The following is a 15,477-nucleotide window of genomic DNA, read 5'->3' on the forward strand; positions in this document are numbered from 1 at the left end:
AGCATGTGGGCGGCCGTGGCACTTTGAAATTGACGTGGCTCGTGGCCACGCGGCTCGTCCCTACGGGGATCCTTTTCGAAAGGACCCCGCCTACTTCGAAGTCCCCTTATTCCTATGAGCATTTCGAAGTTTGGGGCTAGTGTAGACGTAGCCAATGTGACCAACAAATAAGTGAGTCTAGTTATATAGGTATTTATAAATTCTCATCCCTACTACATGTTCAGGGGTGTGTGTTTGGGTGATTTTCAAACCATTCATTACTAGCACCTAGGGCTATTGATTAATCATAGCTAACTCACTCAATTTACTCAGAAAAATTAATTATAATTTAAAAACTTAATTCAGATTAATCACAGTTTCAATCACACTGTTGAATAATAGAATACCAATTGAAATGTATTAAATATTTTGGATGTTTTTCTACATTTTCAAATATATTGATTTAAAATACAACATAACAGAATACAAAGTGTACGATGCTCACTTTATATGATTTTTGTTACAAATATTTGTAATGTAAAATGGTAAACAAAGAAATAGTATTTTTCACTTCACCTCATATAAGTACTGTAGGGCAATCTCTTTATTGTGAAAGTTTAACTTGCAAATGTAGATTTTTTTTTGTTACAAAACTGTACTGAAATCTAAACAAACAAAACTTCAGAGCCTACAAGTCCAGTCAGTCCTACTTTTTGATCAAACAAATGATGGGACAAAAAAGTTTGTTTACATTTAGGAGAGATGGTGCTGCCTACCTCTTATCTATAATATCACCTGAAGGTGAGAACAGGTGTTTGCATGGTACTTTATACCTGGCATTGCAAGGTATTTTCATGCCAGACTCATATTCAGGACATGCTTCCATGCTCATAACACTTGTTTAGAAAATCCATTAATTAAATTTGTGACTGAACTCCTAGGGAGAATTGTATGCCTCCTACTCTGTGTTTTACCTGCATTCTGCCACATATTTCATGGTGCAGCTCTCTCAGATGCTAACCTAGTACCTATTATTCATTTAAAGAACACTTTCACTGCAGATTAGGGTAAAATGCAAAGAAGGTACCAGTGTGAGATTTCTAAAGATAGCTGTAACAGTTGACAAAGTTTTAAGAATCCGAACTGCCTTCCAAAATCTGAGAGGGATGAGACATGGAGCCTGCTTTCAGAAGTCTTAACAGAACAATGCTCCGATATGGAAACTACAGAACCCAAACCACCAAAAAAGAAAATCAACCTTCTGCTGGTAGCCTCTGACTCAGATGAGAGGAATGAACATACATTGGTCCACATTGCTTTGGATAATTATTGAGCAGAATCTTTCTTCAGTATGGATGCACGCTTTCTGGAATGGTTGCGAAAGCATGAAAATACATAGTGCATCAGGCACATAATATCTTGTGATGCTCGCTACAGCAGCACCATGCAAATATCTCTTCTCACTCAGGTAACATCGTAAGCAAGAAGTAGGCAGAAGTTTTTCTCATTAATGAAAACAAATGAGTTTGTGTGAGAGATTGGCTGAACAAAAAGCAGGACTGAGTGGATTGGTAGGCTCTAAAGTTTTACATTGATTTATTTGTGAGTGCTGATATTTTGTACATAATTCTACAACTGTAAGTTCAACCTTCATGACAAAGAAATTGCACTACTTACATGAGGTGAACTGAAAAATAGTTTGCTTTTTACAGCACAAATATTTGTAATTAAAAATAAATATGAAGTGAACACCGTATTCTGTGAGGTAATTGAATAAGTATATTTGAAAGCATACAAAATATTTAAATAGTTCCATGATAGTCTGTTTTTGTTTAACAGCATGATCGATCCTGCATGATTAATCATGATTATTTTTCTAATCGCAATTAATTGTTATTTTTTAATAATTGCCAGTCATACTAGCAACTCCTGCTACATATAAATCTGTTTTGTTTACTTTTTATTTTGGAATATTCATGAGAGGGAGCTGAGACAACAGTCTATCCTATTGTCTCATTGTTCCACATATTCCCAGGTCTGTCTGCATTCATCTGCTACCTCTTGTGTTAGATTTAGATCAGTGGTGCCCAAACTTTTTCTCTCATGCCACCCTTACCTGCAATGGAATCTGTCTATGATCCTGCAGGAGCCTTGGTTGGCTGTTTGGATAAGGAGCAGGGATGGGCTGCAGCCAGAAGTGGAGCCACAGCCTGGAGCAGGGCAAGGGCTGGAAGCTGGAGGCCAAATCTCAGGACACAGCTGGAGGTGTTGCTAGAGGACATTTCCTCCTCACCGTCCCAAGGGCAGTCTGAGCCCCGCCACACCTTCCCAAACGGTCCTCTGGGCCCCACAGTTAGGGGACCACTGACTTAAATTGTACTCCTTGGAGCAGGGCCTAGGCTTTTTGTTCTGTTTCTGTATAGAGACAATGGTGTATTAATCCATGACTAGGGCTTGGGGACACTACAGCACAGTGTTACTACTAATAAACTCATCTGATCCCTTCAGTTTCTTAGCTACCACTCTAGTTCATCTCAGACACTATTTTTAAGGAAGAAGCTGTGATTTCACTCTGCTATGTGGAAAGCAATACTAGTCTACTTTAAGGTATTCTGTGTATATGTTTATGACATAAGATACTGTCTTTTTGGCAACATTTTTCTACTGGTATGGCTCCACTATATCAGATATGCCTTGAAGCTCTAAACAGCTACAGATCTTTGAAATAATGGGCACCATGCCCAACTATAGGTTAGAATGTTTATTCCAAGCAGCACATTATACATAGCTTTAGCTACGTAGCTAGTATCAGATGGGTAGTGGTGTTAGTCTGTATCCACAAAAACAATGAGCAGTCCTGTGACACTTTATAGACCGACAGATTTTTTGGAGCATAAGTTTTCGTGGGCAAAGACCCACTTTGTCAGGTGTATATCAGGTGGTCTTTGTCCACGAAAGCTTATGCTCCAAAAAATCTGCCAGTTTATAAGGTGCCACAGGACTTCTCATTGTTTGTATGCAGACAGTTTAATTTGTACTGATTCTGGTTCTTTACCAGCTCACAAGCTTCAAGAGCCATTATTGATAACAGTTTGAACTTCTCTACCAAGGCACCCTCAGGACCTGATTGGTGCTGAATGAGAGACTTTACCAGACCATGGAAGGTCAATATTATCCAGCAGCACTACAAACACTCCTACTGCTTACTGGGCTTTTAGATATTTAGGGGTAAATTAGAGCTAAACAACAGGACAAAACACTGAGAGCCAGGACCAGTGACTGTAAACAAACTTCATGGGACCAGGGGAACCTGACCACACCCACGATAAGTGGTTGTCTGTGTGTCTGACATCATGCCAGATTACCAATGTTGCTGGACGAGAGTGTGCCAGACTAGAGGTTCAACCTGTATTTGACATCTAGTAATTCTTGAAGAAAGGTGAGTACTCTAGTCTTTCCTTACAGTCATCATTTGCCAATGTTAGTTTACACATTAAGTACACAAAGAGGTGTAAGCCAGCTTGGTCATGCCAAGATAACCATATTGCTCCAATTTGTCCTTACAGCAGCCAAATAAAGCAGAAGTGACTTTTACTGCTACTTGTTAATATATTATGGTTCACAGCATCATAGATCCCAAGATCTTTGAGTGATATAGCAGAGCAAACAAGTTAGATGCCAGCTATACAATGAAAAGGCTGATTATTTCAAATATACTTTTTGCATGTAGTGAGTTGGAGGCCATCCCTCCCTCTCTGGCTCAGAGGAAGGCCATTCTGCCACACTTTAGGGTCAGCCCAGTCACAAGGAGGGAATTAATGAAGTGAGGGCTACAATCCATGGGCCAGAGCAAAAACCTGTTTAGAAAGCTCTGGCCCTCAGGCTGTTTGGAGCCACAAAACAGTCTAGGAAGCTCTGGGCTGCAGGTGAGTTGCCTATGGTGGGAAGGAACCCTGCCACCCAAGAGGTGTGGATGGTAGGAAGGGGGACCTGAGCCCACCCTACTCCACTGGGTCCCAGCCCACAGCCCTGACAGTGGTGGAGGGTTCTGCCACTGGGTCAATGGGGTTTCTACTGAAAATTGCTCATTTGAGCACTAACAGCAAAACTGAACCAGAGGCTGATTTGTCTCAACTACTTCCTACCACAGCCTGGGGAAGGGGCTCCATCATTCAGAGGTTCTCAGCCTCATCTGAGTATTCAGATGCCAGAAGTCTCAGCAGCTTCTCTCCAGAATTAGTCTCTTCCAGGGCCAGAGGCATGCAGCAAGTGAGAGGCATCTGCTTCCGTTATTGGCTCTGGCGTAACGGAGCTGTAGGCCACACTTCTTATACTTCCTGTCCCATCTCTTAAATTCTGGTGCAATAGGTGGACCCCAGCTTGGCTCCATCCACCCAGCCCCAGAAAGTGGTCCCTCCCACTCTGGCTTAGAGTAGGTCACTGCCTAAATATAGGCTTTAGCTTTCTCTGTGCCCATCCATAAGAGTGAGAAGTAGGGAGGATTAGCAATTTGGGATGTAAAACTCAATTATTAGATAGGTGGTGCCAATGCCCCACTCCATATCCTTGCCGATATAGCCGGGGGGGGTAGGCAAGAGAAGTACTTGGGTTTGATATGCAATAAGCCCCATATAATAATCCACATACTTCTCCTTGCTGGTTTCTCAGGAGAAAACCTCATTCAAACAAATAACTTGTGTTAAAAATACTTCAGCAAAGTTACATTGTGTGGTGTTACACTCCCCAGAGAAGATGACATCTTTTGTACTGGGAGTTGTGCAAGACAGAAAATAAATGATTTCCTGGAAGAGAGGAACATAGGTTCTGTAAAGTCCAACCTCAGAAAGCAAGGGGGCCATCTGAATCTATTTTCTAGCACTGCTTTCACATAAGCTCTTACATGCCAAAGTAGCTTGATGAGTCCAAACTTCCACCCCTTGAAGTCAATGGGAGGTTTGCCATTGTCTTCTATGAGACCAGGATGGGCCCACTAAAGGGAAAACAAATTATACCAGAAAACATATTACAGTATCTGACACCAATTAACTGTTTTAACGGCAACAGTGAATCCAGCTTAGCATGTATCAACCAGGGCAGAAACATTACTTAAAATATTGAAATTGAAAAATTAAAATCCTTACGAAGCATTTTATGTCAGTTCAAGTAGAAATTTGTAGCAACAAAGGGGTGTTTGAGATTTTCTTGTTCCCTTCATAACTTGATGATTTCTGTGTATCCCCTCCTAGAAGAACAAGTGCGACAAGATGCCAGATCAATTTCCCTTTTTTTTTTTTAATTCCAAGATTTAATCAAATACAGGATAACTAAAGTTAGGCTTCTTATTTTATGGTAATTATTTTTGGCACAGAAACAGGGGTCCCTAATTACATATTGTTTCAATGAATAAAGGCTTTAGAAAAAAGTGAGTCATAAAACCACTGAGTAGGTGGTGCAGGAAACACACACTTTTCATGTTGTACAATTTCACGCAAATTTTGCTGAAACCTCCCCACAATAAAAATGGATTTTTCCACCCTGGTTTGTGCATCCATGTAATTTAACACAAACAAACCAGGAACATCAAATTCTTTCTGAAACAGGCCAGGTGGCAGACCTAAAATCAACAAAATTATACTTGATGAGCCCTGGAAAAGCAAGAAAAATAGACTGTTTTCAGAAATAGTTTCTGTAAAAACAGATTTTTTTAACTGTCCCACTTTGCCCAGTTTCAGCTGGGTCCCTGGGATGAATGAATGCCAGGTTTAGTGTAAAGTACAATTCAGAAACTAAAGCTGTAATCCTGGATTCATGTATACATGTGCTTAACTTTACACATGTGGACCTGGAATCTCAGGGACTTTAAGGGACCTCCCATGTGCAAAAAGTTAAACATATGCTTGAGAGAGTGGTGCTTCAGTACAGTAGCGCATAAATCCTTAAGGGTTTGGTCTGTGACACTGATTGACTAACCTTGTCCCTCTCCTTCTCAGATAGTTGAGGTTTCCTAACTTGTCTTCGCTTTCTTCCTTGAGGTTCTTTCTGGGTATGTCTACACAGAAGCCTTATTGTGAAATAAGCTATTCTGGATGCTGCCCTGCACCAGGCCCGTCCTTTGGACGGTTGAGGTGGCCACCACAGTGGTCTCCCAAAGTATAGGACCTGGCTGGCTGCCGTGAACTGTCCTGTGGATGGGACGGCTCTGGGAGGATTCCCCGACCACATGGTTTGAGGATGCTGAGCACTGACTATAGGTGAAACATTTTCAGAGATCAGGCTTTGTAATCTGTTACATTTTAGACACTAGCAATCACATTTTGTTACTGTTTTTGATTATCACTGCTAATCACAAATATGTTCTTTATTAATACAATTCATCTAGTTTTATTATAAGATTTCTCTCAGTGCTGTTCTGCCAATAGCACAGTGTGCACCATCTTAGACAAGCCACCAGGTTGGTGTACGTTCTGATTTGGGAGACAGAAGACTCGGTAATTTCTGTGACAGGAGCTAGGTACTTTCCGAATAACATATTTCAAGGGGCCTGGGACCTGAGTCACTGACTATAAACTGAAAGCAAAGGTTAAGACTCGCAGAGTCAAGGACTTTGATGTGAAAGCTGACTGGTGCAAGAGGGCTTCAAGCTCCATCACACAATTCAAGCTTCATGAAATCTCGCTTTTGCTGACAGAGATGCATAACAGCACCTTTTGGTTTTGGGCTCTGAGAAAGAATCATGCACACTCATCAGCTGATTGATTTACAAATCAAGTCACCATCAGTTAGCACTTACCTAGCATAATGTAAATTCAAGTGCTATGAAAACAAGTGATACTATCAAAAGAAACACGTATAAATGAAGAGCCACAACTATTACTCCCACTAAATTTGTGTGAGCAAAAAAGAACTTGCACTTGGGTTGTGCATGCCAACTGTCATTTGTGTACATATTTGTATCCATAAATGTAGGCAGATTTTGCAAGGCACTGTTAAAGGCTGCTTTACAAATCTGGCTCAGAATGCAGGTAAATACTGTGGCACAGTGCCATGGACAGGAGGAGCAGGGGGGCAGTTGCCTTTGTGACTAGTGATTTAAAAAAGAGCTTGGGCTATCGCTGCTGCTAGCACAGCCACAGCTGTGACCAGAGTCCCAGGCCCTTTAAATTGCCACTGGCACCCTGTGCTGTGTAGTCTGTATGGCATTGATGGCTGGTTGGGGGAGGCATGACTCACTGCAGATTTTGCTGAGGGCTGGCAACCCCTAGTTTCATCCATTCCCCAAAGCCCCCCCCCCCACTCCATCACCTCCAGGAAGCCAGAAGCCAAGCCCCCCCATTGCCCAGGGCCTGACAAAGTCTGTCACCAGCCCTGTGATGGCAGTAACATGTAGGAAACAGATATGAAGAAAAATAAAATCCCCTACATGGCTAAAAGCCTTGCTGAATCTCCAAGACCCTTTGTTGAGTTACAGACAGCTGCCTTATCCTCAAGCACATTGCAGCACAATGATGGAATAAGAAAAAAAAAATTAAAACCACAACCATCCTGGCCTTCCTAGCGAAGTCTCAGGCCTAAAGATAAAGCAGTTTGTGTTCTAGGTTCATATTTTTATCCTCATGCCAACAAACTATCAAAGCACATTGCTTCCAAGGTGGCAGAGGACTTAACTCCAGACAAAATAACATTTGTGAGTTGTAGCTAGGGGCCTCATGTTGAGAGATGCTGATTGCCTACAATTCCCATGGAACTCAAGAATCATGAATACTCGGTATCTCTGAAAATCAGCCTCTAAGTTTAATTTTATCACCCACTGCAAGTAAAGTCAGTTAGGCAAGTATTACCCTCAATGATGGCAGCTGAAAGTAGGTTTATGAAGGTCACATGTAATGGGGTGTTCAGTGCTAGTTGATAGCTGTAGGTAAAGATCATAGCATCTGACTCAGAGCAGATTATGTAAAGCTTGTGTCACAGACCCTCCACTGCTGGCCCAAAATGCACCAGAGAAGTTAGGCCCAATATATTTTTAATCTAAATTTGTTTTACAGGTCATTGGTTTGACCCATCAGTGCCTTCCAGTTCGTCATTTTGTCAACTGACACAGCATTGTGTTCACCTTACCTTCAATTCACCTCTTAGCATATTGATCTCAAATTGAAATCACCTGTATCCTACTCTATCCTATTGGCCTGAATTGCACCTTAGCATTTAACCCATTTCTCCCGATCCCATGCCCATGATTTGGAAACCATACACATTGGCCAAACACAGATCTAGTGGAAGCCACATAGGGTGGAGGATGCTTTGCAATGCTGAAAGCATTTCTAGCTTTCTAGACTCTGCATTTGCAAGAAGCATTCAAAAGTATTATACTATGGGCCCTTTCTCTCAAACCAAAGACACAAATCTTTTAAAAGGATAATTAAAGTAATTCAAAATATTTCATTTGAAACTTGTTCCTATGAAAATGACCTTTTTGGAAATGACTGGGCTTTGAAACATCTCTGCAAATATTACTGTCTGGAAGAGGTTCTCTTTTGTTGCTTTTGGCAAAAGGATAAAGTCAAATACAACCATCATCACCAAAATAGAACCCCCACCCCACAAACACAAAAATTCAGTCTGCATCAAGTCACCTTAAAAGGATATTCAAAAACAGCTTGGAATGCTGAATTTTATTATATAACCTACTTAACTTTGGAGAGAGGTTAACATTCTAGATTAGCTGCTTATGTAACAAAGAAGAAACTGTAGATATGTACACGCTGGAAAAAATAGTGCTGCATGGCTTTTGCAGACATGTCTGTCAGGTTAATTTCTCAATATCATTTCCTACTAATATAATCTAATAAAACATGCTGAAAATATGTGATATAAAGTCCATGCATGTTAAAATGCAGCTGTTTCACATTAGCTACAAAAGTAAAGTCGCTTTTGCAAAGATATTCACTTTACACAGGCTGAACATCTCTCATCTGGTATCCTCAGGACTTGGCCAGTGCCAGACAAGAGAATTTGCCAGACCATGGAAGGTCAACATTGTCTAGAGCATTACCAACTCTTCCAGTGCTTACTGGGCTCTTAGAAAGCATTTGGGGTAAATTCCAGCTAAAGAACACGGAAGAATGTGAGAGCCAGGACTGCTTACAGTGTGGTGGGGGCTGCAGCCCCAGCCCTGTGTTGCGGAGGGGATTCCACAGTGTGGATTTCTGGGAGGGAAAAGTAGGGGTCCCAGCCCTGCAGAGGAAGCTCTGGGGAGAAGGGGGCTCTGGCTCTGGCCCCGGCCCCGTGGAGGGGCTCCACACTCGGGCTTCATGCCGTGGCAGGACTCCATCCCTACAGAGGAGGCTCTGGCCCTGTGCCACGTTGGGGGCTCTGGCCCCAGCCCTGCACTGCCTCCTCCCTTGCTGCATGGGGGAGGAGGGGCAAGGCCAGAGCCCCTTGCACTCTAAATTGGCTCAGCCAGTGTGCTGGGGTTGACGACCAATGATCTAGGCTGATCTTGCAGCCATTAGCCCTTGAGTGCTCCCAGCAGCAGCTAAAACCAGATTCCACAGGGACTAGTGTCACAAATTAGGGCTGCAGAAATTGGACCTAGGCTTTGTTTGGGTCTATGATTAACAGGATGGAGCACCTTTGCCTGTGAATAGCAGATGCAAAAGCTCAGTGTTAAACAGACTGACAGTTTACAGGTATGTGGTTGCCTCTCTGCTTTCCCTTTCTTTAGCTTGTGCTACGGCCACACTGATACACTGAAGCCACTCTTCAGCATTCTTCTCATCTTTGGCCTTGAAAACATAGGTCTTATTGTCAGTGAAGATTTCAAAAGCCCGAGGAAGGCTGCGGTCCCTGCGCTTCTTGGCCACCACTTTTACACTTTGTACCTTAGTGAGTTCAATGGGGCAGTCATCTGGGTCATCTTTCTGAAACAGAAGCGGGGACAACACAACAGTCAGTTCTGAGGGAAAACTTTCATTGATCCTACAAAGCAACACCACCCATAGCTGTAAACTGTGCAACCCCAAATTCACCTGGGGGAGCACTGAGGCTGGGATGTGTAAAGGAGTCTATAGGGATTCAGTGTAGAACACCCATTGAACTTCAACAGGATTTGGCTGCCACATTCCCTTACAATCCTGCCTTGGTCAGCTAAGTAATCCAATCAGGGCTACTTGTGCAAGGGTTGCACAGTAACCCATGAACTTTACTATCTTTGCATTGGCATGGTACTCCCACTCTTCTGCAATTGGTTGACTGCAGCCACCAATACAGGATTTGGATAATATCTGCCCACAAAACCCAATCCCAAGTTTTAATGGCTGTGAAAGGTGCTTGAATGACACACCTGGAATCCGAAGTCCTTCATGAATTCACAGAACAGACAGCAACAGGACACATTTCCCGTACACTGACCTGTCTCACTCTGTCTTGGAAGGACCAAAAGGAGCAAAGGCTGCTCTTCTGCCATTCTCTCTCTACTGAGACTGCCAGTGTTTCCTTGAACACGAAATGCACTTTGCAAACATTAATTGGCTCATGTCTCAACCATATCCCTGTGAGGTTGGGTGTTGTAAGTATTTTGGTGAAATGTTGGAAATAAATTTCCCTAATAAGTTTATTATGGATGACCTTGTCTGTTTCTACACATAATGAACAGATTTACCTGGCTATGTTGAAGGACCATACAGCTCACAAAGGCCAAAATAGGCCCATTGTACATGTATGACTAAGTCAATGAAATCGGAGCACCCTTTTACAAGTGGGGGAAATGAGGTGGGGAGAGGTAAAGTATCCCAACTGATGGAAAAACCTCTGGGGGCTATTCCTAGCTACCCTCTTCCCAGGGATTTGAGAGCTCAAGGAATAGACATGGAGCGTGGCCTTCTAACAAGCCCCCCAACCCAAGAGATGTTGTGGCATCTGTCTGGAATGTTTATGCCTCATCCATCTAAGCATGACTTTCTAGGGAGCTGTGTTGCCACTGCCTGATCATCATCCCTTCTCCTAGTTAGGCAGAGGCTGGTGCATGTAGGGTTAATATTGAAATGAGCACCGGTAGTTCCCTCTGAATGGCCATGGGGGAGTGACAGGAAGAATGGCTGTTCCATTGTCGACCCTTTCAAGGGTCTGGAATCAGACTAGGGGATGTCCATGGAATGTTGCATCTCCATGGACTTATTTTATCCATTTTCCCCATGGCATCCCAAGAAATGCAGAGCCAGCTAGATCTTAAACAAAATCCTGAATCTGAACACCCATCAACTTTGTAGGAATTCAAATCCAAGCATAGGTTCTCAAGCCCATATCTATGCAAACTAGCTTTTGTTCTCATTATAAGCTACACATTAACAATATATGTGCTCTTAGGTTGGTAAGAAGAGCTGGGTTTTAGTACCTCAGGCAGATTTTTGTGGCTGGGACCCAACATACTTTTCATGTTATTGCAGACTGTGGAGAGCAATGCATTTGTGCTTCTCAGATTTTAGCTTTCCTTTGCCGCCCTTTCACCCACTGACCAGATAATTGCTTGCACAGAACAAATATTGTTAGCCTGGTTAATTTTAAAGAGGAAAGGGTAGTGACAGGCCTACAGGAATATCCAGGCACAGCCAGCTGGCTATTTCACAATACTTCGTCTGTGTTTGGTTTAGATTTTCAAATCTGTAGTGAGGCAAAAGGAGCATATCTACACAATACTACTCCTTGTTTAACAGTTGAGGAGAATGGGAGGGGTGGAGGTTTTCAGTACTAAACCAGACACAAATACCTACCAGTTCAAATAACTAAAGTAAACACTGCATTCAGCTGACCTGGATATGTAAAACTGACAACTATCCATTTTCCTAGGACTGTACAACATAATACGAATGTACGTAAACTGATGTACAGACTACCTTGATGATCTGATCTGGAAAGGCCCATTGACTCCACTGATCTCCAGGTGCAGAAGGTATGCAAGACTGAAACGCACACTTTGAGGGGTGTTAAACATTCCAGCAAAGTCCTTATTTTCTCCTATTTCAAAATTTTGATTTGAAGTGATTTTATAGTCCAATCTAAAATATTTCTAAAATAAGAGACACAGAATAAAGCCAGGTACTGGTCAGGTTATGGCACAAGTAGGCCAGTCCTCACAACTATCAACTAATTAGCAATTTTGTGAGTGCTGTCATTCATTTCTGTTTTAAAACTCTCAGGCCCAGCTCTACCAGTTTGAAGCTGGGCCATATAACGTGACTTCTCCAGGAGCACACTATCTACTCAAATGGGCATCTTTTCTGCATGTTTCTCCCACATTTTTAAGCAGTGGGCTCTACATTGGCATACAAAAGGCATACTGCTAAGGAACAGGATAAAACTGTTCCCATCATGGGGCTAAACATGCAAGACAGACACTGTCAGGTCTAGCTTCAAGGCAGGAGACCTCCTACCTGTACGAGTGGACACAAACACCACAACCAAGCTGCCCCCTCTCCAACTTCATGATGCATTTGCCTCGGGGCTGCCCCAATTGGATGTGCGAGTCTTAACTCGCATCAGATACTTGAAACACTCATGAGACATCTCTTTGTAATCACTATTCCCACCTCCAACCTCTGTTCAGGTGCATGCACTCCGATTCTATCACAAAATATTCAGCTCCCCAGATATGGCCAATACTCCTGGTAGTCAGCCAATTATTCCATTTACCCATCACTATTAAGTCACCCTTGCAAATCAGGACAACTGGTAAAGTCTGCAATGCCCTTGTCTCTAGAGATAGCCCTTCCAAGAACTGACTTGAGCTGTGCAGGATAGTTTTCAATGTTGGTCATCATACTGAGGTTAAAGACAGGCCTCTAATTTCTAGGGATATCAATCCAGTACACTTAGCTAGGTCTAATGTCAGTCACTAGGTAAAAGTAACAGGATACAACACAAATACAAGTACTTTAAAAATACACATCTGAATGCAGCTACTGTTCTTTAAACGTACCTGCTACACTGTGCATCACCATTACAAACAGCTCAAAAGTCTTGATTTTGCCAGTTAAAAAGTAGTAAATTAATCTGTATAAATTAACAGCTGGCCAGAAACTCCCAGTAAACAGCCTGATCTTTCAGCTTCCTCCACCTACCGAATAAACTTGCATTAACCAAAAAAAGAGAGAGACCAGCCGTAGAACAGGTCATAGGGGATTGATTTTCAAACAATAACCACATCCCATGGGAATCAGAGGCATTCTAATGTCCCTGTTGCTTTATTAGTGTAGTCCATCTAATTAACTTCCATTACATCAAATAGATTTTCTATAGGCCAATTAGCTTGTGAGGTTGACAATTACTGTTGTGAATTTTAATAAGTAAACATCAATGAACAGTAAAATAGACTGTCATAAATGTACAGATTAATTTGTCTTCAAGACAATTCAGGAAATCACTAGACGTGCAGGGAAATGTCCCTTTATGAATTAGCCCCTTTCTGTTGGGCTGAATTTGCCCAAGAATGTGCCAGTGCATCACAGACACAACTTTGTACTACCTTCATGAAAGGAAGGGACTCAAACAGCTACTGTAGAAGTTTAGAGCATTTTGATTTTTGTTTATAGGTGGTAATAAAAGCTCTTACAAAGCAAAATTAAACTTTAGGGTCAAAATTTCAGCTTGGCTCTGACAAGAGGTTGCTGTTATCTTGAAACCTCTCTAGGGCTACGTCTACACGTGCACGCTACATTGAAATAGCTTATTTCGATGAATAACGTCTACACGTCCTCCAGGGCTGGAAACGTCGATGTTCAACTTCGACGTTGCGCAGCACCACATCGAAATAGGCGCAGCGAGGGAACGTCTACATGCCAAAGTAGCACACATCGAAATAGGGATGCCAGGCACAGCTGCAGACAGGGTCACAGGGTGGACTAGCGCTTCCGGGGCAACAGCTAGCCACTCCCTTAAAGGGCCCCTCCCAGACACACTCAGCCTGCACAGCACGCGGTCTGAGGAGCCATAGGCACACAGACCCCGGGCGCCGCAGTCATGGACCCCCAGCAGCAGCAGCAGCAGCAGCCAGAGGTCCACCCAGCCCTCCCGGCAGGAGCAGGGATTGCCCTGCTCCATGCCATGCGGGAGGCAGCTGAGCACCTCCTTGCTACCCCGGAGAAGGAGCTGCTCCCAGGGCAGCAGGGCTCAACCCCTAACCCTGCAGCACCCTGCCCCCGCCACCCGCCTCACACGCCGGCGGCTGTGGAGCTACCCCACAGCACCGACTGGTGGGAGCGGCTGGTGCTTGGGGAGTGGGACGACGACCGCTGGCTCAGGAACTTCAGGAAGAGGCGGCAGACATTTATGGAGCTGTGCCAGTGGCTCACCCCCGCACTCAGGCACCAGGACACGGCCATGCGGTGTGCCCTCACAGTGCAGAAATGGGTCGGCATCGCTGTCTGGAAGCTGGCCACTCCCGACAGCTACCAATCCGTGGGACAGCAGTTTGGTGTCGGCAAGGCCACCGTCGGGGCTGTCCTCATGGAGGTAAGAGAACCCATGGGGGGAGGGCAGGGCAGGGGAGGGGGGCCCGGGCAGAGGAGGGCAGGGGAGGGGAGGGGAAGCCAGGGCAGGGGAGGGGAGGGGAGGGGAGGCCAGGGCGGGGGAGGGCAGAGGAGGGCAGGGCAGGGCAGGGCCACGCACACCCTGCTCACCCCTCATTGGTGCTGTCCCATGTGCTTTCTCTGCAGGTTGTGCGTGCCATCAACGCCATGCTCCTGCACAGGCTCGTGAGGCTGGGGGACCCAGATGCCACCATCGCGGCCTTTGCCACCCTGGGCTTCCCCAACTGCTTCGGGGCTCTGGATGGGACTCGCATCCCCATCAGCGCCCCGCATCACAGTGGAGGACGATACCTGAATCGCAAGGGCTACCATTCTGTGGTCCTCCAGGCCTTGGTGGACAGCCGGGGACGTTTCCAGGACATTTATGTGGGCTGGCCTGGCAGCACCCACGACGCCCGGGTTTTCTGGAACTCGGGCCTGTGCCGCCAGCTGGAGGCGGGGACCTACATCCCCCAGCGGGAGATCCCTCTGGGGGACACCACCATACCCTTCTGCGTCATCGCAGATGCGGCATACCCCCTCCGCCCGTGGCTCATGCACCCGTACGCGGTCCATCTCTCCGCTAGCCAGGAGCGCTTCAACAAGCGCCTGAACCACGCGCACCAGGTGGTGGAGCGCTCATTTGGCCGCCTGAAGGGACGCTGGAGATGTCTCCTGACCTGCCTGGATGCGGGCCCCAACAACATCCCCCAGATTGTGGGTGCCTGCTGCGCCCTGCACAATTTGGTGGAGAGCAAGGGGGAGACCTTTTTCCAGGGCTGGGCTGCGGAGGCCGGCAGGGCCGACGTCCAGCCACCTGCTGCCCCCAGTCGGCAGGTGGACCCCGAAGGGACCCGGGTCCGGGAGGCCCTGTGGGCCCACTTCAATGATGAGGTGGCGGGTTGAACTCTGCCCAGGCCCCCCACTGCCCGCCCCTTTC

General features: G+C 44.9%; 1 protein-coding gene across 6 annotated transcripts in view; it reads right to left on the reverse strand.

Moving 5' to 3' along the window:
- Positions 1-4,873: 4,873 nt before the first annotated feature.
- The window catches only part of VEPH1 (ventricular zone expressed PH domain containing 1), a 168,996-nt gene continuing 158,392 nt past the window's right edge, over positions 4,874-15,477 (reverse strand). For 4 of the 6 annotated variants that reach the window (XM_075004259.1, XM_075004261.1, XM_075004260.1 and 1 more), the window contains 3 exons: positions 11,868-12,040; positions 9,858-9,896; positions 5,176-5,221 (listed from right to left, as the gene is read on the reverse strand). In XM_075004259.1, coding sequence (XP_074860360.1) covers positions 5,191-5,221; positions 9,858-9,896; positions 11,868-12,040 — 243 coding nt within the window. In that variant the 3' untranslated portion in view covers positions 5,176-5,190. Of the gene's footprint in view, positions 4,970-5,120; positions 5,222-8,633; positions 9,897-11,867; positions 12,041-15,477 lie in introns of those variants that run through there. The other 2 variants (XM_075004264.1, XM_075004263.1) reach the window with 2 other exon arrangements.

This window comes from Carettochelys insculpta, chromosome 10, assembly GCF_033958435.1.
Source record: "Carettochelys insculpta isolate YL-2023 chromosome 10, ASM3395843v1, whole genome shotgun sequence".
Lineage (NCBI taxonomy): Eukaryota > Metazoa > Chordata > Testudines > Carettochelyidae > Carettochelys > Carettochelys insculpta.